Below are 27,612 nucleotides of genomic sequence, written 5' to 3'. Positions count from 1 at the left end.
CCCAGAGGCAGTGCACAGCTGCAGCAGTTTGTGCAGAAGGGTGCAAGGAGGCACCTTCCTTTCTGCTCCCTGGGGTGTATGCTTCCTCAAGTGTGGTCATGACACGCTGCAGAGCACATTCCCCAGCAGCTGTTGGAGTTGCTGCGTCAGCTGTGTCAGAGGCTGGGACCCAGACAGACCCTCTGACAGCAGATGCAGCTCTGCAGGTCTCAGGCTGCAGGGAGTGCTTGGGGCCTGTCCGGGAGGCCTGGGCTGGCAGTCAGCTCTCCTGCAGGAGGTGTGCTGCTGTTGATGAGTTGTGTCGTCAGGTAAGGGAGTTATGGGAGGAAGTCAGGAGGCTGCGTAGCATCCGAGAGGATGAACAAGAGCTAGACAGGGTATTCTCGGAGACTGTACAGCTCCAGGAGTCCCAAGCCCTCACAGCAGTGGAGTTGCCGGAGGGCTGTGTGCCGTGTGAAATGGTACATCATAGCTCTGTAGAAGGTGGCTGGAAGCTGGTCACTGCTTGTAGGAGGAGGAAGGCTCCTCCTCCTCCTCCTCCTCCTCCTGAGGACTTGCAATTGAGGAGAGGTTTAGTGCCCTCCAGGATGAGGAGGAGATGGGCATGGCTGCAAGGGAAGCAACTGGCACAACAGACCCTGTGCGTTGTGGGAACACCCGGAAGAAGTGGCGGGTGATTGTTGTGGGGGACTCCCTGCTGCAGGGTACAGAGACACCTATCTGCCAACGTGACCTCTTGTCTAGAGAGGTTTGTTGCCTGCCAGGGGCTCGTGTGGGAGATGTCATGGAAAGACTGCCAGGGCTTGTCCACTCATCAGACTGTTCCTGTCTCCTGCTCTTCCATGTGGGCACTAATGACACCAAGGGCAAACTGGAGACCATCAAAGAGGATTTTTGAGCTCTGGGGATGGTGGTCAAGGGTCTGGAAGACCAGGTCATCTTCTGCTCAATCCTGCCGGTGAGGGGGATGGATGAGAGGAGGAGGAGACAGAGTTTCCAAGTTAACAACTGGCTGCGCCGCTGGTGTTGGCAACAGGGTTTTGGTTTCTACGACCATGGGACCCTGTTTGAAGATGGACAACTGCTGGGGAGAGATGGGATCCGCCTCACTAAGCGGGGCATGCATGTCTTTGCCAACAGGTTGGCCAAGCTGGTAAGGAGAGCTTTAAACTAGGAAAGATGGGGGAAGGGGAGAGTTATAGTGACAGGGTAGTTGGCAAAAGACTGCTCAAGTCGGGATGCCTCCAGCAGGTGCATGCAGCCAGGGAAGTGCGCGTGGGATGTGGTTATGGAGGATCCTCTTGCATCCCTCCTGGGAAACCTGCATGCTCGATCACCTCTCTGAAATGCCTGTACACCAGTGCACGCAGCATGGGGAATAAACAGGAAGAACTAGAGATCTGTGTGTGGATGCAGGGCCATGGTCTCATTGCAGTTACAGAGACCACCTGGGATAGCTCACATGACTGGAGTGCTGTCATGGATGGCTACATGCTTTTTAGGAAAGACAGGCCAGGAAGGTGAGGTGGTGGAGTTGCTCTTTGTGTGAGAGAACAACTGGAATGTATGGAGCTGTGCCTAGGGGTGGATGAAGAGCGAGTGGAGAGCTTGTGGGTAAGGATTCAAGGGCAGGCTAGCATGGGTGACCGTGTTGTGGGTGTTTACTACAGGCCAGCTGATCAGGAAGAGGAAGTCTCTGAGGCCTTCTCCAGACAACTGGAAGTAGCCTCACGATCCCAGGCCCTGGTTCTCACGGGGGACTTGAAGCACCCTGATATCTGCTGGAGAGACAGCGCAGCTAGGCTCAAAGAGTCCCGGAGGTTCCTGCAGAGCATTGGTGATAACTTCTTGACACAGGTGTTGGAGGAGCCAAGGAGGAGAGGTGTGCTGCTGGACCTTGTAGTAACAAACAAAGAAGGATTGGTTGGAGATGTGAAGGTCGGGGGGCAGCCTTGGCTGCAGTGACCATGAGATGGTGGAGTTCAGGATGCTGCGAGGAGGAGGCAGGGCACTAAGTAGGATGGCAACGCTGGAGTTCAGGAGAGCAAACTTTGGCGTCTTCAGGGACCTTCTTGGAGGAATCCCAAGGGTTAGGGACCTAGATGGAAGGGGGGTCCAAGAGAGCTGGTTACTATTCAAGCATCACTTCCTCCAGGCTCAAGAGCGGTGCATCCCTATGAGTAGGAAGTCAAGCAAAGGAGGTAGGAGAGCTGCGTGGATGAGCAAGGAGCTCCTGGCAAAACTCAACCAGAAGAAGGAAGTATAGAGAAAGTGGAAAGGGGGACAGGCCACTTGGGAGGAATATAGGAACGTTGTCGGAGTGTGCAGGGATGCGACGAAGAAGGCTAAGACCCATTTAGAATGCAATGTGGCAAGGGATGTCAAGGACAACAAGAAGGGCTTCTTCAAATACGAGAGGCCAGTCAGCCTCACCTCCATCCCTGGAAAGGTGATGCAGCAGCTCATCGTGGAGGCCATCTGCAAGCATGTGGAGGACAAGAAGGTGATCAGGAGTAGTCAGCAAGGCTTCACCAAGGGGAAATCATGCTGAACCAAGCTGATAGCCTTCTGGGATGGAATGGCTGGCTGGGTAGATGAGGGGAGAGCAGTGGATGTTGTCTACCTTGACTGCAGCAAGGCTTTCGACACTGTCTCCCATAACATCCCCACAGACAAGCTCAGGAAGTGTGGGCTAGATGAGTGGAGAGTGAGGTGGCTTGAGAAGTGGCTGAATGGCAGAGCTCCGAGGGTTGTGCTCAGTGCTGCAGAGTCTAGTTGGGGGCCTGTAGCTAGTGGTGTCCCCCAGGGGTCAGGACTGGGTCCAGTCTTGTTCAACTTCTTCATCAATGACCTGGAGGAAGGCACAGAGTGCACCCTCAGCAAGTCTGCTGATGATACCAAACTGGGAGGAGTGGCCGATACCCCAGAGGGCTGTGCTGCCGTTCAGAGAGACGTGGAGAGGCTGGAGAGGTGGGCGGAGAGGAACCTGCTGAAGTTCAAGAAAGGCAAGTGCAGGGTCCTGCACCTGGGCAGGAATAACCCCATGCAGCAGTAGAGGTTGGGGGTTGACCTGCTGGAAAGCAGCTCTGCTGAGAAGGACCTGGAAGTGCTGGTGGACACCAAGTTAAGCATGAGGCAGCAATGTGGCCTTGTGGCCAAGAAGGCCAATGGTCTCCTGGGGTGCCTCAGGAAGAGTGTTGCCAGCAGGTCGAGGGAGGTGATCCTGCCCCTCTCCTCAGCCCTGCTGAGGCCACATCTGCAGTACTGTGTGCAGTTCTGGGCTCCCCAGAACAAGAGGGATGTGGCAATACTGGAGTGAGTCCAGCGAAGGGCTACAAAGATGATTAGGGGACTGGAGCATCTCTCTTATGAGGAAAGGCTGAGAGAGCTGGGCCTGTTTAGCTTGGAAAAGAGAAAGCTGAGAGGAGATCTTATCAATGTGTACAAGTATCTGAAGGGAGGGTGTCAAGAGGATGGAGCCAGACTCTTTTCAGTGGTGCCCAGTGACAGGACGTGAGCCAATGGCCACAAACCGAAACACAGGAAGTTCCATCTGAATATGAGAAAAAACATCTTCACAGTGAGGGTGACTGAGCACCAGACCAGGCTGCATAACCAGGAGGAAAAGTGTCTCTCAGCAGGCACAGTGAGCATGGAGCAAGGAGAGGCCAGTTTGGCAGGCGCTGGGCTCTGTGTGAATGCCTGCCAACAGCAGTGTGTCTGGAGCAGCACCAAGGCCCTCGAGATGTTTGTGCTGCTGTCCGGGTGGCAAGGAGCAGTGTCCTGTCAGGCAGAGTTGCTGAGCATCGGACTAGCTCCGTGTGGGGGCACCTGCTTGGCGTGCCCTTTCAAACAAGCTTTATTCCTTTCTTCCAGAAACTGGACTGAAAGGTGTCCGTCAGAAAACTGCTGAGCCTCCAGGTGCAAGGGCAAGAGGCAGCTGGGGGAACAGAAGAGTCTTTCCTCCGCTCAATGTGTGCATGCATCAATGAGAGCTGCACCAGCTACAGTGAAGCTCTCGATGGTGCTGAGGCCACAGGTGAGAAGATCTGCTTCCCCATCAGGAAAGTCTTTCAGTACTTGAGACTCTCACAGCTGAACTCTGCCGAGTATATGTGATAGAAACATGACGCTAGTTAGGACTGACTAGTGGTAATGCATCCTTGGAGGTGCACACTGTTAACTGAGGCGTGTTGACAGGCACTACACCCATGCTGCACAATAGCAGGTGGCGTGCGACTTGTAAGAAGTTCCAAGGGTTTGCACATCCGCTTTGATTTGGACTCCTGCAGGATGGGCTGTGTCAGGTGTCAGTGGGACGGCTGGGCAAGGCCCAGGTATTCACTCCAAGGCAGACAGCTAGAGCTGATGTGAGGAAAGCAATCATAAGTGTTGTGTCTTTTCTTCCACGCTTTGTGTGGCTCACTACATTCTGCAAGCTGCTGCTTGATGCTGCCTTTCATCTGCATGGGAAGGAGTTACCATTCCAAAATTATCATTTATACTTTCTGCTAGCTTTCTCCTCTTCACACTCCCTCCTGCTCACCTGGGCAGATGGATTTGCTTCCTGCGCCTCTACTGCTCATTTTCAGACTTACATTTCATCACCTGCATCTGGACGCCTCAGAGCAGACCAGAGAGCTGCAGCTCCCTGTTGGCCCTAAGCATCCTTCTGGGACTTGCAGCAAGAGAGCATAAATACGCTGAGGTCTGAGACAGCAGCACTGCAAATGCTCCACCAAGATCACTGCCTGCAGCTCCTCCTCGCCGCTTAAGGCCAGACCTGGTGAGTCACCGTGTGCAGTCCTCAGTGCTGGGACTGCTTTTTGTTGCTGCGGCACGGCGATCTCTGAGCTGTCTTCTGCAAAAGGTGAGGGCTGCGAAGCCGCAAGGCAATGGGGCACTGCTGCTCTGTGTAGCAGAGTAAGGGACAAGCATTTGGGTGTGATGGGGGAGGCAGATGTGGCAGCAGGGTGGAGAGCTCACAGAGCGTGGTCATCACAGCCAGGGCTGTGCTGCAGAAGCCCGTTGTGCAGCTCCCAGCTCGGCAGCCCAGCCTTGCCCTCGCGAGCGGCAGGAGCTGCCGTGTTTCACCAGCCTGGCTCGAACAGGGGAATGACCTCCGCTCCGTGGGTGCGGGGTGGCCTGCACCCAGAAGCAGCCTCTGCCTAGGGCTGAATGTAAATCGCCCCTTTCAATTTGTGTTTGCTGCCTTGACCTTCTTTTGCTGCACTGGTGAGCATCCACCTTGCTAGCTGGGCTTTCTCTGAATTTCCTCCCGCTTTTCCTCTTGCCTAATCCAAGCGGATGTTGCTGCGTCTCTTCCCTTCCCAGAGCACTGGGCTTCACATGGAGCCCAGCAGCGTCTGCTGTTACCTCGGCCTTAGGTTTTTGTTTTTCTCCCCACAAACCAGTGACTAGCTCAGCAGCTTTCAGCTTCCTCATGCCTCCTCAAAATGCGGACCGAGGGGCAGAAAAGTTGCCATGCGATCTCAGTGCAGGGTGCAGCTCTGCACACTCTCCTCATGTTTTGTAGTGTGACGGAGTTTCTGGTATGAATGCTAAAACTTGCATTGACTTCACTGGATGCCGGATTTCCCCAGCTGGCAATGCTGCTGAGCTCTGCTGGCATTTATGCTTTCTCTTGTGCTGTCCTTTATTTTTCAGGTGTTTCTAAGTAGAAGACCAAAGACCCCTATGGCAGACGTCAATGACACAGCCTTCCGGCCAGGAACATTCCTCCTTGTTGGCATCCCAGGCCTGGAGAAGTTTCACCTCTGGATTTCTCTCCCCTTCTTCTCCATGTATATTTTTGCCCTTCTAGGCAACTTAGTCTTGCTATTTACCATAGTGAGAGAGCAAAGCCTCCACAAGCCTATGTACCTTTTCCTTTCTGCATTAACTGTAGCAGACTTGCTCTTATCTACCACTACAGTGCCCAGGATGTTAGCTATTTTCTGGTTCAGAGTGGGGGACATCTCTTTTGGTGCATGCCTTGCTCAGGTGTTTCTCGTTCATTTTATTTTTGCTGCAGAGTCAGGAATTCTGGTGGCCATGGCCTTTGATCGGTATGTTGCCATCTGCAACCCCCTGAGATATGTGACTTTATTGACCCACTCAGTCATATGGAGAATAGAGCTGGCAGCTGTTGTCAGAGGCTTCTCAATTGTCCTCCCAGCTCTTTTTCTCCTTCTAAGGCTGTCTTACTGCAGAAACCACGTTATCCCTCATTCGTACTGCGAGCACATGGGTGTAGCCAGGCTGGCCTGCACAAGCATAAAAGTCAATGCTGTGTATGGTTTAACAGTTATCCTGCTGTCGTTGGGGATAGATGTAGTGCTCATTGCTGTGTCTTATGGACTGATTCTCAGGACTGTCTTCCAGCTGCCCTCCGCAGGTGCCCGTCGCAAAGCTATGAGCACCTGCGGCTCCCACCTCTGCATCATCCTCCTGTTCTACACGCCGGCATTCTTCTCCTTTCTCACGCACCGCTTTGGTGGCCACAGCATCCCGCGCCACGTCCACATCCTGCTGGCCTGTCTCTACGTAGTGGTTCCCCCCATGCTAAATCCCATCATTTATGGAGTGAACAACAAGCAGATTCGTGAGACAGTAATGTCCATGTTGTCTTGGATGGGAAGCCGGAGAAACTGAGTTGTTTATTGGGGCTGGTGTTTCCGAGCCTTGCTCAGAGCTTGTGCATTTGTTCAAGGCAGAGAGATGCTGCGCCTGCAAAAGGGTTTGGAGGCAAAGCTCAGGTGCAGCATTTCCGAGGGTCTCCAGGTCTCCATGCAGGCCTGTGAGGTGCTTGTGCCCAGGCCCTGTGGGGACAAGGGAAAGCATCAGCCATGCCAATCCTCTCATTGCTGTCAAGGGATCTGCATGGCAGGGATGAGACACCCGGAGAGGGGGCATAGCAGGAAAACCTCGGTGAGTGCTGATTGCTGAGAAATGTGAGCTACAGCCCTCCTGATGCACAGGCGAGGAGGTAAGTGTCTCTCCCGTCCTGCAGTCTGCACTGCCAGCACATTTCCTGTCTGCAGCCCTGGCTCTTCCAGGTGATTCTGGCTCTGTCGTCGTGTCCCATAGCACCCTCCAGAATTACTGCACGAGTCTGTGACAATATGGAAACGCACCGCTTTCTCCCAGCATCTGCCTCACCTTTGGTAGCAGGTTCTCTGTGTCTGCGCCTCTCACAGCACAAGAAACACTTCACAGATCCCTTGGCAGTAGCCAAATGAATGGCTGGATGGTGTTGGACCATCTATGCCCCGGCAAGACACTGCTGCCTGGAAGCACTGCCTGCTGCAGGTGTGCTCTGCTGCCATCAGTAGCGCTGGGATGCTGCCTGGGCTTGGAAAGCTGCTGCCTGGGCAGTCTTGGCAGCACAGTGCACATCTCCAGAGCACGCTGTCTCCAACTGCAGGGAAAGCGAGTTAGAGGTGGGAATTGCAGCTCATCCAGATGGACTTGGCCAAAAGCAGCCACGCTAGACGGGGCCTGAACTTACAGTGAACGATGCACCCAGGGTTCCCAGTTCAGAGCGTGGACGTGACACCCAGCAGCACTGTGGAGAGGAGAAGCACTTAGAAGGACACCAGAACACGACCTCCTCATCGCTGAGGGATGTTTTTGCCACCCTAGAATTAGTTTATGCAATGACAGTGGAATAGAGGCTGCTACAAAGAACTGTGGCAAGAATATTTTTCCCTACGGAATGGATTCACAACTCGGTATTGCCAGAGATCCTAATAAAGAACAAGGACAATCATTCTGTCCAGAGTTGGTGTAGTCAATGTGCCCTGGTCAGAGACTTCAGCTGCTGGTACCATCGGGGCTGGTAAATTGTTGTTGCTTTTAAAGGTGTTGCTGCCTGCAGGCTTTTATTAAACAGCAGCTTTGCTGAGGGGTAGCTGATCAGTGATGCTGCTGCTGTTAATGGCAAGGACTTCCTATCTCGGGACAGGTATTTTGTCATTCTTCTCTTAAACGCTCTGTATTTACTGGTCAGGAAAGACATTTGTGTTCTAAGGAACTGAAGCCTATTCTTGATTTAATGCACCATAAAGCAGCATAGGTGATTGCTGTCGCCACCCCTTGTTTTTGTGCAGGCTCTAGCGTGCTGCCGCACCGGTGGCACAAGGGCCCGTGTGCCGGTTACAGCGGCGGTGCCTTCCCGGGGTGCTGCATTGTCCACCCACGTTTTCACTCTCCCTGCTGTTGTCAGCCGTGGGGCTCGGGTAGCGCAAGCTGGCGGGGCCAGTCGGCAGTGCCAGGGCTGCTCCTTGCAAATGCCTGATTTTTGTGTGCACTTAGAGCTGAGCAGCTGTACTGCAGTTCCCCCTTTCATGCGTTTTGTGCAGGGCAGGACACATTCACTGCTCGGTCCAGGCTTTGGGGTTTATGCGGCTTTGCACCTAGCTGCTTTCAGCACGCGACCTTCTAGCTTGGGCTTCTGCTTCAGCAAATCGCCTGGGAGCATTTCATCATCGTGGACACCATGCCGCCCTGCTCTAGACACAGCCCTGTTTTTTGGCTGAGTCCTCCTTGTGTCTCTGGCAGTGGAGCTGTGCTGCCATGCAATGAGTCAGAATCAGCAAATGGCTTCTTTCTGATGCCTGTCTTCCTCATTCCTGTATTTTATACACACACAGCCACCTGTGCTGGGCTGTCTGAGCCTCATGAGCCCTTTGCTCTTGCTTTTGCTCTGGTAAAAGACATATTTTGTCCCATGCATGGGTGATCCGTTCTGAGCCTTTCCGAGCGCTGTTCTAAAATAACTCCCTGGCCATTTTTACCCTCCTTGTCTGGCACGGTATTAGAGGAGTGTTCTTCACTGTGAACATAACGTGCAGCCCTTGATGATCCTGGAGCTGCATTTCACGCTCGTCCATGTTTTTGTCCCCATCCAGTGACTACAGGGGAAAGGGCTGTGCATTAAGGCAACCCTTAGAAGTGTGTACTGTGCCCTCATGCCATGAAGTGACACAAACTCTCACTTTTTCTTATGAGGTAACAGCAATCATGTGTGTCCTCGGTGTTCGTTAGGATTACCTCCCCTGCTCCTTCGCTTGGTTGCTCCTTGGATGCAAGTGGGGAGCTGGGCACATCAGTGCCCTAAGCCACGTTTTTCCACCCAAAACTCCTTCCCTGCTTTCACCCAAGCAGGGAGGCGAGGAAGGCTGCCGTGCAGGGCCATGCCAGCCTCAGGCTGCCCTGCACAGCCAGGGAAACTGAGGCATGGGGCCGCACAGTGCTGCTTTGCAAATGCCACTGAAGCCTTGGCTGTAGCCACAGGTCAGGCAGGACTTGGGCAGATGGCTGGGAAGAGCCAGTGCAGCGGCTGGCTGGGCTGGCTGGGGCTAAGGCGGCAGCCCTGACCACTTCTCCTCCCCCAGACACTGGCAGGGGATCAAGGCGTCTGTGCCCGCTTGCTGGGAGCACAGAGCTGGAGCAGCCCCCAGAGTGCTGTGCTGTGCCAGGCTCTGCTGTGCCGTGCAATGCTGGGCTGTGCGAGGAGCAGGACCTCTTGGGGCTGTGCAGGGCTGGGGATGCACTGCAGGGCTGGGGATGCTGTACTGAGCCAGGGGAAGGATGCCACCACCGTGACCTCAGCTGTGCTGGGGAGGAGGTGATGACGAGCACCAGCAAGCGCTCTCCAGCTCCAGAGGAACAGGGCACATGGAAAGGTGTGACGCTGTGCTCCTTTTCCCCCCTGTGATGTGCTCTCTCCCTGTAGCGAATGATTGCACGGACTCAAGACATGGTGCATCTTGAGACATTTATTGTTTGTTTCTGAGCATATTTAAAAAGTTAGCTGCTTCAGTGGTTTCACAGATACACTTTGCTAAGCCAGTCATGCAGATTATGTCACAGGTAGCCAATCATTACACCGATCACACATGCAGCGATCATGTCTTGTACCTTGCTACTTGTTTAGAAAAGCTGTCTTGCTTTTAACTTTGGTTCCCACTGGCTTCTGCTAGTTTATCTGTACTTTCTCAGGATGTTTCATTCCCAGCTGCACCGGTGTCCTTGGGTATGTTTGTCTGAGGCTCCTGTTGCTCGCTACTTGCAACTTTCCACCAGTTTAACCCTGTCATGACCCTCCACATCTCCCCCTCAACCTGACCTCCCTGTAAACAGCACGTATGCAGGGGCTACTTGAGCATGGGCCAACTAAGGCCCGTCTAGCATGCAAATAGGACTATGAGTCAATCATCTCCCCCACACACACACACATAAATAGGGGGCAGCCCAGAGCCCATTCAGCTCTCCTGCACAGCAGCGGGCTGCTCTGCAGAACCTCCTCTGGAGCAGGGACGCCTCTCAAGGTCACTCCTCCAGGTTGAGAGATTCCTTACCCGCAACAGATCCTCAGTAAGTGATTAATAGCATGCTGAACTTTTGCGAACTTCACAAAACTTTGCTGACTTATATTTCTGATTAATTGTGCACATAATTACTTAGACATAAACTGTTGACCAAGTCTGAGACTAGGATCGGATCCAGCCACACCTAGACTCCTCTCCAAAGGAGTTTAGAAAGCAAGGGGTCCAGTCTGAACCTCGTGACTCAACGGGAGGAAAAAGAGAAAGGGCAAGACTTATGGAGAAAAGCAGTAGCCCTAGGCCTTCCCAGAGCCACGATTCAAGGCCAGCTTACTGGCGTTATCTTGAGTCTAACTGAGGTAGTCCAGAAATGAGATAACCGTAAAGGGAGGGAGCATCTTTCGACCCCTCCGGTGCCAGTTCCCAGGAAGGGAGACAACGCCTTCCTCCCCCTTAGGGGGGAATCGCAGGGCATGAAGCCAAAAAACGAGTAACGCCCGGGAGGCGATTGGGCCTGCCTGTCTGGCAAGTGGAGGCTTATCAGTAGATAAGTGATAATGGCCCACTTATTTGGATTCCAGTTGATCCTCAAGGACAACTGGGAAAGCTTTGGATAGATACGGGAGCACAAATTTTGATACCGGTGTTGTGTGCCAAACTGCCAAGGGTCAGTTTATGGCTCCCGGGCGAGAAGCGCATGTCGACTGCTGGCTTTGCAATTAAAGATCATCACGAAAATATTTTACGTTTTGATGTTTGTGGCGGAACGCAACTACCCCCCTCCACATCTCGGGCCCAAAGCAGGGCAGAGCGCAACTACCTCCCCCCCATCTCAGGCCCAAAGTGTGGTGGAGCACAACTATCCCCCCACACACAAACACCTTATCTCAGGCCCCAGCTGACCGCAAATAACTGACAGCGTCCAGGGCTGACCAGGAGGAACTAGCTGATACTGGTTGCAACTGGAGAGGCCAGAAATGGGCATGAGGTCAGCAAAAAGGTATATTTTCCCCAACACAGCATGGGATCACCAAAAAGGTATATCTCCACACCAAATATTGTAGGACCGTGAGCGCAGCGAAGAGAGGCAGGGAACAGAGGCAGCAGTTTGCGCAGCAGTGTTTGGGCTCTGACGAGAACTTGAGGACCTTCTTGGAAGTTGTGGGCTTTCTGAGGACCCCCGAGGAACTAGAAGGTGATTGCTGCAAGCAGGAAAGGGGAAGCTGGGCAAGGACAACTGCAGGAGGTCTCAACTTCTCCTGGGAGAAGCTCTAGCTAGGGGTAGCTGCTGCTAACGAGCTCTGTTGGTTGTCCCTGACCAGAGGGAGTTGGGGCCTTTGATCCAGGTGGCCCTTGATTAGGGCAGGTCAAGCAGCCTTGAGTCAGTGCTAGGGAGGGGCCTATATAAGAGCCAGGCCCAGAGCTCAGCTCCCAGAGGCAGTGCACAGCTGCAGCAGTTTGTGCAGAAGGGTGCAAGGAGGCACCTTCCTTTCTGCTCCCTGGGGTGTATGCTTCCTCAAGTGTGGTCATGACACGCTGCAGAGCACATTCCCCAGCAGCTGTTGGAGTTGCTGCGTCAGCTGTGTCAGCGGCTGGGACCCAGACAGACCCTCTGACAGCAGATGCAGCTCTGCAGGTCTCAGGCTGCAGGGAGTGCTTGGGGCCTGTCCGGGAGGCCTGGGCTGGCAGTCAGCTCTCCTGCAGGAGGTGTGCTGCTGTTGATGAGTTGTGTCGTCAGGTAAGGGAGTTATGGGAGGAAGTCAGGAGGCTGCGTAGCATCCGAGAGGATGAACAAGAGCTAGACAGGGTATTCTCGGAGACTGTACAGCTCCAGGAGTCCCAAGCCCTCACAGCAGTGGAGTTGCCGGAGGGCTGTGTGCCGTGTGAAATGGTACATCATAGCTCTGTAGAAGGTGGCTGGAAGCTGGTCACTGCTTGTAGGAGGAGGAAGGCTCCTCCTCCTCCTCCTCCTCCTCCTGAGGACTTGCAATTGAGGAGAGGTTTAGTGCCCTCCAGGATGAGGAGGAGATGGGCATGGCTGCAAGGGAAGCAACTGGCACAACAGACCCTGTGCGTTGTGGGAACACCCGGAAGAAGTGGCGGGTGATTGTTGTGGGGGACTCCCTGCTGCAGGGTACAGAGACACCTATCTGCCAACGTGACCTCTTGTCTAGAGAGGTTTGTTGCCTGCCAGGGGCTCGTGTGGGAGATGTCATGGAAAGACTGCCAGGGCTTGTCCACTCATCAGACTGTTCCTGTCTCCTGCTCTTCCATGTGGGCACTAATGACACCAAGGGCAAACTGGAGACCATCAAAGAGGATTTTTGAGCTCTGGGGATGGTGGTCAAGGGTCTGGAAGACCAGGTCATCTTCTGCTCAATCCTGCCGGTGAGGGGGATGGATGAGAGGAGGAGGAGACAGAGTTTCCAAGTTAACAACTGGCTGCGCCGCTGGTGTTGGCAACAGGGTTTTGGTTTCTACGACCATGGGACCCTGTTTGAAGATGGACAACTGCTGGGGAGAGATGGGATCCGCCTCACTAAGCGGGGCATGCATGTCTTTGCCAACAGGTTGGCCAAGCTGGTAAGGAGAGCTTTAAACTAGGAAAGATGGGGGAAGGGGAGAGTTATAGTGACAGGGTAGTTGGCAAAAGACTGCTCAAGTCGGGATGCCTCCAGCAGGTGCATGCAGCCAGGGAAGTGCGCGTGGGATGTGGTTATGGAGGATCCTCTTGCATCCCTCCTGGGAAACCTGCATGCTCGATCACCTCTCTGAAATGCCTGTACACCAGTGCACGCAGCATGGGGAATAAACAGGAAGAACTAGAGATCTGTGTGTGGATGCAGGGCCATGGTCTCATTGCAGTTACAGAGACCACCTGGGATAGCTCACATGACTGGAGTGCTGTCATGGATGGCTACATGCTTTTTAGGAAAGACAGGCCAGGAAGGTGAGGTGGTGGAGTTGCTCTTTGTGTGAGAGAACAACTGGAATGTATGGAGCTGTGCCTAGGGGTGGATGAAGAGCGAGTGGAGAGCTTGTGGGTAAGGATTCAAGGGCAGGCTAGCATGGGTGACCGTGTTGTGGGTGTTTACTACAGGCCAGCTGATCAGGAAGAGGAAGTCTCTGAGGCCTTCTCCAGACAACTGGAAGTAGCCTCACGATCCCAGGCCCTGGTTCTCACGGGGGACTTGAAGCACCCTGATATCTGCTGGAGAGACAGCGCAGCTAGGCTCAAAGAGTCCCGGAGGTTCCTGCAGAGCATTGGTGATAACTTCTTGACACAGGTGTTGGAGGAGCCAAGGAGGAGAGGTGTGCTGCTGGACCTTGTAGTAACAAACAAAGAAGGATTGGTTGGAGATGTGAAGGTCGGGGGGCAGCCTTGGCTGCAGTGACCATGAGATGGTGGAGTTCAGGATGCTGCGAGGAGGAGGCAGGGCACTAAGTAGGATGGCAACGCTGGAGTTCAGGAGAGCAAACTTTGGCGTCTTCAGGGACCTTCTTGGAGGAATCCCAAGGGTTAGGGACCTAGATGGAAGGGGGGTCCAAGAGAGCTGGTTACTATTCAAGCATCACTTCCTCCAGGCTCAAGAGCGGTGCATCCCTATGAGTAGGAAGTCAAGCAAAGGAGGTAGGAGAGCTGCGTGGATGAGCAAGGAGCTCCTGGCAAAACTCAACCAGAAGAAGGAAGTATAGAGAAAGTGGAAAGGGGGACAGGCCACTTGGGAGGAATATAGGAACGTTGTCGGAGTGTGCAGGGATGCGACGAAGAAGGCTAAGACCCATTTAGAATGCAATGTGGCAAGGGATGTCAAGGACAACAAGAAGGGCTTCTTCAAATACGAGAGGCCAGTCAGCCTCACCTCCATCCCTGGAAAGGTGATGCAGCAGCTCATCGTGGAGGCCATCTGCAAGCATGTGGAGGACAAGAAGGTGATCAGGAGTAGTCAGCAAGGCTTCACCAAGGGGAAATCATGCTGAACCAAGCTGATAGCCTTCTGGGATGGAATGGCTGGCTGGGTAGATGAGGGGAGAGCAGTGGATGTTGTCTACCTTGACTGCAGCAAGGCTTTCGACACTGTCTCCCATAACATCCCCACAGACAAGCTCAGGAAGTGTGGGCTAGATGAGTGGAGAGTGAGGTGGCTTGAGAAGTGGCTGAATGGCAGAGCTCCGAGGGTTGTGCTCAGTGCTGCAGAGTCTAGTTGGGGGCCTGTAGCTAGTGCTGGCCCCCAGGGGTCAGGACTGGGTCCAGTCTTGTTCAACTTCTTCATCAATGACCTGGAGGAAGGCACAGAGTGCACCCTCAGCAAGTCTGCTGATGATACCAAACTGGGAGGAGTGGCCGATACCCCAGAGGGCTGTGCTGCCGTTCAGAGAGACGTGGAGAGGCTGGAGAGGTGGGCGGAGAGGAACCTGCTGAAGTTCAAGAAAGGCAAGTGCAGGGTCCTGCACCTGGGCAGGAATAACCCCATGCAGCAGTAGAGGTTGGGGGTTGACCTGCTGGAAAGCAGCTCTGCTGAGAAGGACCTGGAAGTGCTGGTGGACACCAAGTTAAGCATGAGGCAGCAATGTGGCCTTGTGGCCAAGAAGGCCAATGGTCTCCTGGGGTGCCTCAGGAAGAGTGTTGCCAGCAGGTCGAGGGAGGTGATCCTGCCCCTCTCCTCAGCCCTGCTGAGGCCACATCTGCAGTACTGTGTGCAGTTCTGGGCTCCCCAGAACAAGAGGGATGTGGCAATACTGGAGTGAGTCCAGCGAAGGGCTACAAAGATGATTAGGGGACTGGAGCATCTCTCTTATGAGGAAAGGCTGAGAGAGCTGGGCCTGTTTAGCTTGGAAAAGAGAAGGCTGAGAGGAGATCTTATCAATGTGTACAAGTATCTGAAGGGAGGGTGTCAAGAGGATGGAGCCAGACTCTTTTCAGTGGTGCCCAGTGACAGGACGTGAGCCAATGGCCACAAACCGAAACACAGGAAGTTCCATCTGAATATGAGAAAAAACATCTTCACAGTGAGGGTGACTGAGCACCAGACCAGGCTGCATAACCAGGAGGAAAAGTGTCTCTCAGCAGGCACAGTGAGCATGGAGCAAGGAGAGGCCAGTTTGGCAGGCGCTGGGCTCTGTGTGAATGCCTGCCAACAGCAGTGTGTCTGGAGCAGCACCAAGGCCCTCGAGATGTTTGTGCTGCTGTCCGGGTGGCAAGGAGCAGTGTCCTGTCAGGCAGAGTTGCTGAGCATCGGACTAGCTCCGTGTGGGGGCACCTGCTTGGCGTGCCCTTTCAAACAAGCTTTATTCCTTTCTTCCAGAAACTGGACTGAAAGGTGTCCGTCAGAAAACTGCTGAGCCTCCAGGTGCAAGGGCAAGAGGCAGCTGGGGGAACAGAAGAGTCTTTCCTCCGCTCAATGTGTGCATGCATCAATGAGAGCTGCACCAGCTACAGTGAAGCTCTCGATGGTGCTGAGGCCACAGGTGAGAAGATCTGCTTCCCCATCAGGAAAGTCTTTCAGTACTTGAGACTCTCACAGCTGAACTCTGCCGAGTATATGTGATAGAAACATGACGCTAGTTAGGACTGACTAGTGGTAATGCATCCTTGGAGGTGCACACTGTTAACTGAGGCGTGTTGACAGGCACTACACCCATGCTGCACAATAGCAGGTGGCGTGCGACTTGTAAGAAGTTCCAAGGGTTTGCACATCCGCTTTGATTTGGACTCCTGCAGGATGGGCTGTGTCAGGTGTCAGTGGGACGGCTGGGCAAGGCCCAGGTATTCACTCCAAGGCAGACAGCTAGAGCTGATGTGAGGAAAGCAATCATAAGTGTTGTGTCTTTTCTTCCACGCTTTGTGTGGCTCACTACATTCTGCAAGCTGCTGCTTGATGCTGCCTTTCATCTGCATGGGAAGGAGTTACCATTCCAAAATTATCATTTATACTTTCTGCTAGCTTTCTCCTCTTCACACTCCCTCCTGCTCACCTGGGCAGATGGATTTGCTTCCTGCGCCTCTACTGCTCATTTTCAGACTTACATTTCATCACCTGCATCTGGACGCCTCAGAGCAGACCAGAGAGCTGCAGCTCCCTGTTGGCCCTAAGCATCCTTCTGGGACTTGCAGCAAGAGAGCATAAATACGCTGAGGTCTGAGACAGCAGCACTGCAAATGCTCCACCAAGATCACTGCCTGCAGCTCCTCCTCGCCGCTTAAGGCCAGACCTGGTGAGTCACCGTGTGCAGTCCTCAGTGCTGGGACTGCTTTTTGTTGCTGCGGCACGGCGATCTCTGAGCTGTCTTCTGCAAAAGGTGAGGGCTGCGAAGCCGCAAGGCAATGGGGCACTGCTGCTCTGTGTAGCAGAGTAAGGGACAAGCATTTGGGTGTGATGGGGGAGGCAGATGTGGCAGCAGGGTGGAGAGCTCACAGAGCGTGGTCATCACAGCCAGGGCTGTGCTGCAGAAGCCCGTTGTGCAGCTCCCAGCTCGGCAGCCCAGCCTTGCCCTCGCGAGCGGCAGGAGCTGCCGTGTTTCACCAGCCTGGCTCGAACAGGGGAATGACCTCTGCTCCGTGGGTGCGGGGTGGCCTGCACCCAGAAGCAGCCTCTGCCTAGGGCTGAATGTAAATCGCCCCTTTCAATTTGTGTTTGCTGCCTTGACCTTCTTTTGCTGCACTGGTGAGCATCCACCTTGCTAGCTGGGCTTTCTCTGAATTTCCTCCCGCTTTTCCTCTTGCCTAATCCAAGCGGATGTTGCTGCGTCTCTTCCCTTCCCAGAGCACTGGGCTTCACATGGAGCCCAGCAGCGTCTGCTGTTACCTCGGCCTTAGGTTTTTGTTTTTCTCCCCACAAACCAGTGACTAGCTCAGCAGCTTTCAGCTTCCTCATGCCTCCTCAAAATGCGGACCGAGGGGCAGAAAAGTTGCCATGCGATCTCAGTGCAGGGTGCAGCTCTGCACACTCTCCTCATGTTTTGTAGTGTGACGGAGTTTCTGGTATGAATGCTAAAACTTGCATTGACTTCACTGGATGCCGGATTTCCCCAGCTGGCAATGCTGCTGAGCTCTGCTGGCATTTATGCTTTCTCTTGTGCTGTCCTTTATTTTTCAGGTGTTTCTAAGTAGAAGACCAAAGACCCCTATGGCAGACGTCAATGACACAGCCTTCCGGCCAGGAACATTCCTCCTTGTTGGCATCCCAGGCCTGGAGAAGTTTCACCTCTGGATTTCTCTCCCCTTCTTCTCCATGTATATTTTTGCCCTTCTAGGCAACTTAGTCTTGCTATTTACCATAGTGAGAGAGCAAAGCCTCCACAAGCCTATGTACCTTTTCCTTTCTGCATTAACTGTAGCAGACTTGCTCTTATCTACCACTACAGTGCCCAGGATGTTAGCTATTTTCTGGTTCAGAGTGGGGGACATCTCTTTTGGTGCATGCCTTGCTCAGGTGTTTCTCGTTCATTTTATTTTTGCTGCAGAGTCAGGAATTCTGGTGGCCATGGCCTTTGATCGGTATGTTGCCATCTGCAACCCCCTGAGATATGTGACTTTATTGACCCACTCAGTCATATGGAGAATAGAGCTGGCAGCTGTTGTCAGAGGTGTCTGCATCATCCTCCCGATGGTTTTTTTGCTGCTAAGGCTGTCTTACTGCAGAAACCACGTTATCCCTCATTCGTACTGCGAGCACATGGGTGTAGCCAGGCTGGCCTGCACAAGCATAAAAGTCAATGCTGTGTATGGTTTAACAGTTATCCTGCTGTCGTTGGGGATAGATGTAGTGCTCATTGCTGTGTCTTATGGACTGATTCTCAGGACTGTCTTCCAGCTGCCCTCCGCAGGTGCCCGTCGCAAAGCTATGAGCACCTGCGGCTCCCACCTCTGCATCATCCTCCTGTTCTACACGCCGGCATTCTTCTCCTTTCTCACGCACCGCTTTGGTGGCCACAGCATCCCGCGCCACGTCCACATCCTGCTGGCCTGTCTCTACGTAGTGGTTCCCCCCATGCTAAATCCCATCATTTATGGAGTGAACAACAAGCAGATTCGTGAGACAGTAATGTCCATGTTGTCTTGGATGGGAAGCCGGAGAAACTGAGTTGTTTATTGGGGCTGGTGTTTCCGAGCCTTGCTCAGAGCTTGTGCATTTGTTCAAGGCAGAGAGATGCTGCGCCTGCAAAAGGGTTTGGAGGCAAAGCTCAGGTGCAGCATTTCCGAGGGTCTCCAGGTCTCCATGCAGGCCTGTGAGGTGCTTGTGCCCAGGCCCTGTGGGGACAAGGGAAAGCATCAGCCATGCCAATCCTCTCATTGCTGTCAAGGGATCTGCATGGCAGGGATGAGACACCCGGAGAGGGGGCATAGCAGGAAAACCTCGGTGAGTGCTGATTGCTGAGAAATGTGAGCTACAGCCCTCCTGATGCACAGGCGAGGAGGTAAGTGTCTCTCCCGTCCTGCAGTCTGCACTGCCAGCACATTTCCTGTCTGCAGCCCTGGCTCTTCCAGGTGATTCTGGCTCTGTCGTCGTGTCCCATAGCACCCTCCAGAATTACTGCACGAGTCTGTGACAATATGGAAACGCACCGCTTTCTCCCAGCATCTGCCTCACCTTTGGTAGCAGGTTCTCTGTGTCTGCGCCTCTCACAGCACAAGAAACACTTCACAGATCCCTTGGCAGTAGCCAAATGAATGGCTGGATGGTGTTGGACCATCTATGCCCCGGCAAGACACTGCTGCCTGGAAGCACTGCCTGCTGCAGGTGTGCTCTGCTGCCATCAGTAGCGCTGGGATGCTGCCTGGGCTTGGAAAGCTGCTGCCTGGGCAGTCTTGGCAGCACAGTGCACATCTCCAGAGCACGCTGTCTCCAACTGCAGGGAAACCGAGTTAGAGGTGGGAATTGCAGCTCATCCAGATGGACTTGGCCAAAAGCAGCCACGCTAGACGGGGCCTGAACTTACAGTGAACGATGCACCCAGGGTTCCCAGTTCAGAGCGTGGACGTGACACCCAGCAGCACTGTGGAGAGGAGAAGCACTTAGAAGGACACCAGAACACGACCTCCTCATCGCTGAGGGATGTTTTTGCCACCCTAGAATTAGTTTGTGCAATGACAGTGGAATAGAGGCTGCTACAAAGAACTGTGGCAAGAATATTTTTCCCTACGGAATGGATTCACAACTCGGTATTGCCAGAGATCCTAATAAAGAACAAGGACAATCATTCTGTCCAGAGTTGGTGTAGTCAATGTGCCCTGGTCAGAGACTTCAGCTGCTGGTACCATCGGGGCTGGTAAATTGTTGTTGCTTTTAAAGGTGTTGCTGCCTGCAGGCTTTTATTAAACAGCAGCTTTGCTGAGGGGTAGCTGATCAGTGATGCTGCTGCTGTTAATGGCAAGGACTTCCTATCTCGGGACAGGTATTTTGTCATTCTTCTCTTAAACGCTCTGTATTTACTGGTCAGGAAAGACATTTGTGTTCTAAGGAACTGAAGCCTATTCTTGATTTAATGCACCATAAAGCAGCATAGGTGATTGCTGTCGCCACCCCTTGTTTTTGTGCAGGCTCTAGCGTGCTGCCGCACCGGTGGCACAAGGGCCCGTGTGCCGGTTACAGCGGCGGTGCCTTCCCGGGGTGCTGCATTGTCCACCCACGTTTTCACTCTCCCTGCTGTTGTCAGCCGTGGGGCTCGGGTAGCGCAAGCTGGCGGGGCCAGTCGGCAGTGCCAGGGCTGCTCCTTGCAAATGCCTGATTTTTGTGTGCACTTAGAGCTGAGCAGCTGTACTGCAGTTCCCCCTTTCATGCGTTTTGTGCAGGGCAGGACACATTCACTGCTCGGTCCAGGCTTTGGGGTTTATGCGGCTTTGCACCTAGCTGCTTTCAGCACGCGACCTTCTAGCTTGGGCTTCTGCTTCAGCAAATCGCCTGGGAGCATTTCATCATCGTGGACACCATGCCGCCCTGCTCTAGACACAGCCCTGTTTTTTGGCTGAGTCCTCCTTGTGTCTCTGGCAGTGGAGCTGTGCTGCCATGCAATGAGTCAGAATCAGCAAATGGCTTCTTTCTGATGCCTGTCTTCCTCATTCCTGTATTTTATACACACACAGCCACCTGTGCTGGGCTGTCTGAGCCTCATGAGCCCTTTGCTCTTGCTTTTGCTCTGGTAAAAGACATATTTTGTCCCATGCATGGGTGATCCGTTCTGAGCCTTTCCGAGCGCTGTTCTAAAATAACTCCCTGGCCATTTTTACCCTCCTTGTCTGGCACGGTATTAGAGGAGTGTTCTTCACTGTGAACATAACGTGCAGCCCTTGATGATCCTGGAGCTGCATTTCACGCTCGTCCATGTTTTTGTCCCCATCCAGTGACTACAGGGGAAAGGGCTGTGCATTAAGGCAACCCTTAGAAGTGTGTACTGTGCCCTCATGCCATGAAGTGACACAAACTCTCACTTTTTCTTATGAGGTAACAGCAATCATGTGTGTCCTCGGTGTTCGTTAGGATTACCTCCCCTGCTCCTTCGCTTGGTTGCTCCTTGGATGCAAGTGGGGAGCTGGGCACATCAGTGCCCTAAGCCACGTTTTTCCACCCAAAACTCCTTCCCTGCTTTCACCCAAGCAGGGAGGCGAGGAAGGCTGCCGTGCAGGGCCATGCCAGCCTCAGGCTGCCCTGCACAGCCAGGGAAACTGAGGCATGGGGCCGCACAGTGCTGCTTTGCAAATGCCACTGAAGCCTTGGCTGTAGCCACAGGTCAGGCAGGACTTGGGCAGATGGCTGGGAAGAGCCAGTGCAGCGGCTGGCTGGGCTGGCTGGGGCTAAGGCGGCAGCCCTGACCACTTCTCCTCCCCCAGACACTGGCAGGGGATCAAGGCGTCTGTGCCCGCTTGCTGGGAGCACAGAGCTGGAGCAGCCCCCAGAGTGCTGTGCTGTGCCAGGCTCTGCTGTGCCGTGCAATGCTGGGCTGTGCGAGGAGCAGGACCTCTTGGGGCTGTGCAGGGCTGGGGATGCACTGCAGGGCTGGGGATGCTGTACTGAGCCAGGGGAAGGATGCCACCACCGTGACCTCAGCTGTGCTGGGGAGGAGGTGATGACGAGCACCAGCAAGCGCTCTCCAGCTCCAGAGGAACAGGGCACATGGAAAGGTGTGACGCTGTGCTCCTTTTCCCCCCTGTGATGTGCTCTCTCCCTGTAGCGAATGATTGCACGGACTCAAGACATGGTGCATCTTGAGACATTTATTGTTTGTTTCTGAGCATATTTAAAAAGTTAGCTGCTTCAGTGGTTTCACAGATACACTTTGCTAAGCCAGTCATGCAGATTATGTCACAGGTAGCCAATCATTACACCGATCACACATGCAGCGATCATGTCTTGTACCTTGCTACTTGTTTAGAAAAGCTGTCTTGCTTTTAACTTTGGTTCCCACTGGCTTCTGCTAGTTTATCTGTACTTTCTCAGGATGTATCATTCCCAGCTGCACCGGTGTCCTTGGGTATGTTTGTCTGAGGCTCCTGTTGCTCGCTACTTGCAACTTTCCACCAGTTTAACCCTGTCATGACCCTCCACATCTCCCCCTCAACCTGACCTCCCTGTAAACAGCACGTATGCAGGGGCTACTTGAGCATGGGCCAACTAAGGCCCGTCTAGCATGCAAATAGGACTATGAGTCAATCATCTCCCCCACACACACACACATAAATAGGGGGCAGCCCAGAGCCCATTCAGCTCTCCTGCACAGCAGCGGGCTGCTCTGCAGAACCTCCTCTGGAGCAGGGACGCCTCTCAAGGTCACTCCTCCAGGTTGAGAGATTCCTTACCCGCAACAGATCCTCAGTAAGTGATTAATAGCATGCTGAACTTTTGCGAACTTCACAAAACTTTGCTGACTTATATTTCTGATTAATTGTGCACATAATTACTTAGACATAAACTGTTGACCAAGTCTGAGACTAGGATCGGATCCAGCCACACCTAGACTCCTCTCCAAAGGAGTTTAGAAAGCAAGGGGTCCAGTCTGAACCTCGTGACTCAACGGGAGGAAAAAGAGAAAGGGCAAGACTTATGGAGAAAAGCAGTAGCCCTAGGCCTTCCCAGAGCCACGATTCAAGGCCAGCTTACTGGCGTTATCTTGAGTCTAACTGAGGTAGTCCAGAAATGAGATAACCGTAAAGGGAGGGAGCATCTTTCGACCCCTCCGGTGCCAGTTCCCAGGAAGGGAGACAACGCCTTCCTCCCCCTTAGGGGGGAATCGCAGGGCATGAAGCCAAAAAACGAGTAACGCCCGGGAGGCGATTGGGCCTGCCTGTCTGGCAAGTGGAGGCTTATCAGTAGATAAGTGATAATGGCCCACTTATTTGGATTCCAGTTGATCCTCAAGGACAACTGGGAAAGCTTTGGATAGATACGGGAGCACAAATTTTGATACCGGTGTTGTGTGCCAAACTGCCAAGGGTCAGTTTATGGCTCCCGGGCGAGAAGCGCATGTCGACTGCTGGCTTTGCAATTAAAGATCATCACGAAAATATTTTACGTTTTGATGTTTGTGGCGGAACGCAACTACCCCCCTCCACATCTCGGGCCCAAAGCAGGGCAGAGCGCAACTACCTCCCCCCCATCTCAGGCCCAAAGTGTGGTGGAGCACAACTATCCCCCCACACACAAACACCTTATCTCAGGCCCCAGCTGACCGCAAATAACTGACAGCGTCCAGGGCTGACCAGGAGGAACTAGCTGATACTGGTTGCAACTGGAGAGGCCAGAAATGGGCATGAGGTCAGCAAAAAGGTATATTTTCCCCAACACAGCATGGGATCACCAAAAAGGTATATCTCCACACCAAATATTGTAGGACCGTGAGCGCAGCGAAGAGAGGCAGGGAACAGAGGCAGCAGTTTGCGCAGCAGTGTTTGGGCTCTGACGAGAACTTGAGGACCTTCTTGGAAGTTGTGGGCTTTCTGAGGACCCCCGAGGAACTAGAAGGTGATTGCTGCAAGCAGGAAAGGGGAAGCTGGGCAAGGACAACTGCAGGAGGTCTCAACTTCTCCTGGGAGAAGCTCTAGCTAGGGGTAGCTGCTGCTAACGAGCTCTGTTGGTTGTCCCTGACCAGAGGGAGTTGGGGCCTTTGATCCAGGTGGCCCTTGATTAGGGCAGGTCAAGCAGCCTTGAGTCAGTGCTAGGGAGGGGCCTATATAAGAGCCAGGCCCAGAGCTCAGCTCCCAGAGGCAGTGCACAGCTGCAGCAGTTTGTGCAGAAGGGTGCAAGGAGGCACCTTCCTTTCTGCTCCCTGGGGTGTATGCTTCCTCAAGTGTGGTCATGACACGCTGCAGAGCACATTCCCCAGCAGCTGTTGGAGTTGCTGCGTCAGCTGTGTCAGCGGCTGGGACCCAGACAGACCCTCTGACAGCAGATGCAGCTCTGCAGGTCTCAGGCTGCAGGGAGTGCTTGGGGCCTGTCCGGGAGGCCTGGGCTGGCAGTCAGCTCTCCTGCAGGAGGTGTGCTGCTGTTGATGAGTTGTGTCATCAGGTAAGGGAGTTATGGGAGGAAGTCAGGAGGCTGCGTAGCATCCGAGAGGATGAACAAGAGCTAGACAGGGTATTCTCGGAGACTGTACAGCTCCAGGAGTCCCAAGCCCTCACAGCAGTGGAGTTGCCGGAGGGCTGTGTGCCGTGTGAAATGGTACATCATAGCTCTGTAGAAGGTGGCTGGAAGCTGGTCACTGCTTGTAGGAGGAGGAAGGCTCCTCCTCCTCCTCCTCCTCCTCCTGAGGACTTGCAATTGAGGAGAGGTTTAGTGCCCTCCAGGATGAGGAGGAGATGGGCATGGCTGCAAGGGAAGCAACTGGCACAACAGACCCTGTGCGTTGTGGGAACACCCGGAAGAAGTGGCGGGTGATTGTTGTGGGGGACTCCCTGCTGCAGGGTACAGAGACACCTATCTGCCAACGTGACCTCTTGTCTAGAGAGGTTTGTTGCCTGCCAGGGGCTCGTGTGGGAGATGTCATGGAAAGACTGCCAGGGCTTGTCCACTCATCAGACTGTTCCTGTCTCCTGCTCTTCCATGTGGGCACTAATGACACCAAGGGCAAACTGGAGACCATCAAAGAGGATTTTTGAGCTCTGGGGATGGTGGTCAAGGGTCTGGAAGACCAGGTCATCTTCTGCTCAATCCTGCCGGTGAGGGGGATGGATGAGAGGAGGAGGAGACAGAGTTTCCAAGTTAACAACTGGCTGCGCCGCTGGTGTTGGCAACAGGGTTTTGGTTTCTACGACCATGGGACCCTGTTTGAAGATGGACAACTGCTGGGGAGAGATGGGATCCGCCTCACTAAGCGGGGCATGCATGTCTTTGCCAACAGGTTGGCCAAGCTGGTAAGGAGAGCTTTAAACTAGGAAAGATGGGGGAAGGGGAGAGTTATAGTGACAGGGTAGTTGGCAAAAGACTGCTCAAGTCGGGATGCCTCCAGCAGGTGCATGCAGCCAGGGAAGTGCGCGTGGGATGTGGTTATGGAGGATCCTCTTGCATCCCTCCTGGGAAACCTGCATGCTCGATCACCTCTCTGAAATGCCTGTACACCAATGCACGCAGCATGGGGAATAAACAGGAAGAACCAGAGATCTGTGTGTGGATGCAGGGCCATGATCTCATTGCAGTTACAGAGACCTGATGGGATAGCTCACGTGACTGGAGTGCTGTCATGGATGGCTACATGCTTTTTAGGAAAGACAGGCCAGGAAGGTGAGGTGGTGGAGTTGCTCTTTGTGTGAGAGAGCAACTGGAATGTATGGAGCTGTGCCTAGGGGTGGATGAAGAGCGAGTGGAGAGCTTGTGGGTAAGGATTCAAGGGCAGGCTAGCATGGGTGACCGTGTTGTGGGTGTTTACTACAGGCCAGCTGATCGGGAAGAGGAAGTCGCTGAGGCCTTCTCCAGACAACTGGAAGTAGCCTCACGATCCCAGGCCCCGGTTCTCACGGGGGACTTGAAGCACCCTGATATCTGCTGGAGAGACAGCACAGCTAGGCTCAAAGAGTCCCGGAGGTTCCTGCAGAGCATTGGTGACAACTTCTTGACACAGGTGTTGGAGGAGCCAAGGAGGAGAGGTGTGCTGCTGGACCTTGTAGTAACAAACAAAGAAGGATTGGTTGGAGATGTGAAGGTCGGGGGCAGCCTTGGCTGCAGTGACCATGAGATGGTGGAGTTCAGGATGCTGCGAGGAGGAGGCAGGGCACTAAGTAGGATGGCAACGCTGGAGTTCAGGAGAGCAAACTTTGGCGTCTTCAGGGACCTTCTTGGAGGAATCCCAAGGGTTAGGGACCTAGATGGAAGGGGGGTCCAAGAGAGCTGGTTACTATTCAAGCATCACTTCCTCCAGGCTCAAGAGCGGTGCATCCCTATGAGTAGGAAGTCAAGCAAAGGAGGTAGGAGAGCTGCGTGGATGAGCAAGGAGCTCCTGGCAAAACTCAACCAGAAGAAGGAAGTATAGAGAAAGTGGAAAGGGGGACAGGCCACTTGGGAGGAATATAGGAACGTTGTCGGAGTGTGCAGGGATGCGACGAAGAAGGCTAAGACCCATTTAGAATGCAATGTGGCAAGGGATGTCAAGGACAACAAGAAGGGCTTCTTCAAATACGAGAGGCCAGTCAGCCTCACCTCCATCCCTGGAAAGGTGATGCAGCAGCTCATCGTGGAGGCCATCTGCAAGCATGTGGAGGACAAGAAGGTGATCAGGAGTAGTCAGCAAGGCTTCACCAAGGGGAAATCATGCTGAACCAAGCTGATAGCCTTCTGGGATGGAATGGCTGGCTGGGTAGATGAGGGGAGAGCAGTGGATGTTGTCTACCTTGACTGCAGCAAGGCTTTGCACACTGTCTCCCATAACATCCCCACAGACAAGCTCAGGAAGTGTGGGCTAGATGAGTGGAGAGTGAGGTGGCTTGAGAAGTGGCTGAATGGCAGAGCTCCGAGGGTTGTGCTCAGTGCTGCAGAGTCTAGTTGGGGGCCTGTAGCTAGTGCTGGCCCCCAGGGGTCAGGACTGGGTCCAGTCTTGTTCAACTTCTTCATCAATGACCTGGAGGAAGGCACAGAGTGCACCCTCAGCAAGTCTGCTGATGATACCAAACTGGGAGGAGTGGCCGATACCCCAGAGGGCTGTGCTGCCATTCAGAGAGACGTGGAGAGGCTGGAGAGGTGGGCGGAGAGGAACCTGCTGAAGTTCAAGAAAGGCAAGTGCAGGGTCCTGCACCTGGGCAGGAATAACCCCATGCAGCAGTAGAGGTTGGGGGTTGACCTGCTGGAAAGCAGCTCTGCTGAGAAGGACCTGGAAGTGCTGGTGGACACCAAGTTAAGCATGAGGCAGCAATGTGGCCTTGTGGCCAAGAAGGCCAATGGTCTCCTGGGGTGCCTCAGGAAGAGTGTTGCCAGCAGGTCGAGGGAGGTGATCCTGCCCCTCTCCTCAGCCCTGCTGAGGCCACATCTGCAGTACTGTGTGCAGTTCTGGGCTCCCCAGTGCAAGAGCGGTGTGGCAATACTGGAACAAGTCCAACAAAAGGCTACGAAGATGATTAGGGGCCTGGAGCATCTCTCTTATGAGGAAAGGCTGAGAGAGCTGGGCCTGTTTAGCCTGGAGAAGAGAAGGCTGAGAGGGGATCTTATCAACGTGTACAAGTGTCTGAAGGGAGGGTGTCGAGAGGATGGAGCCAGACTCCTTTCAGTGGTGCCCAGTGACAGGATGTGAGGCAACGGGCACAAACTGAAACACAGGCAGTTCCATCTGAACATGAGGAAAAACTTCTTCAGTGTGAGGGTGACAGAGCACTGGAGCAGGTTGCCCAGAGAGGTTGTGGAGTCTCCTTCCCTGGAGATTTTCAAAACCTGCCTGGACGTGCTCCTGTGCAACGTGCTCTAGGTGACCCTGCTTGACCAGGGGTGTTGTTCTAGATGATCTGCAGAGGTCCCTTCCAACCTCAACCATTCTGTGGTTCTGTGAAAGGGGGAACTGCAGTACAGCTGCTCAGCTCTAAGTGTGCACAAAAATAAAGCGTTTGCAAGGAGCAGCCCTGGCACTGCCGACTGGCCCCCGCCAGCTTGTGCTACCCAGGCCCCACGGCTGACAACAGCAGGGAGAGTGAAAATGTTGGTGGGCAATGCAGCACCCCAGGAAGGCACCGCCCCTGTAACCAGCACACGGGCCCTTGTGCCACTGGCGCGGCAGCACGCTAGAGCCTGCACAAAAACAAGGGGTGGCGACAGCAATCACCTATGCTGCTTTATGGTGCATTAAATCAAGAATAGGCTTCAGTTCCTTAGAA

At 53.8% G+C, this 27,612-nt stretch overlaps 2 protein-coding genes across 2 annotated transcripts; both read left to right on the top strand.

Moving 5' to 3' along the window:
* Positions 1 to 5,697: 5,697 nt before the first annotated feature.
* Positions 5,698 to 6,624, top strand: LOC136991063 (olfactory receptor 52D1-like; the record flags this gene model as incomplete). Its single annotated transcript, XM_067289550.1, has 1 exon — positions 5,698 to 6,624. A coding segment is annotated over exon 1 (927 nt), but the record flags the coding sequence as incomplete, so codon positions are not given.
* A 10,834-nt stretch (positions 6,625 to 17,458) lies between these two features.
* Positions 17,459 to 24,062, top strand: LOC136991062 (olfactory receptor 52D1-like; the record flags this gene model as incomplete). Its single annotated transcript, XM_067289549.1, has 2 exons — positions 17,459 to 18,365; positions 24,040 to 24,062. Coding segments are annotated over exons 1-2 (930 nt in total), but the record flags the coding sequence as incomplete, so codon positions are not given.
* Positions 24,063 to 27,612: the final 3,550 nt, after the last annotated feature.

Source organism: Apteryx mantelli, chromosome 1 (genome assembly GCF_036417845.1).
Source record: "Apteryx mantelli isolate bAptMan1 chromosome 1, bAptMan1.hap1, whole genome shotgun sequence".
Taxonomy (NCBI): Eukaryota; Metazoa; Chordata; class Aves; order Apterygiformes; family Apterygidae; genus Apteryx; species Apteryx mantelli.
Note: the sequence above shows the minus strand (reverse complement) of the source record. Positions and strands in the feature narration are given on the sequence as shown.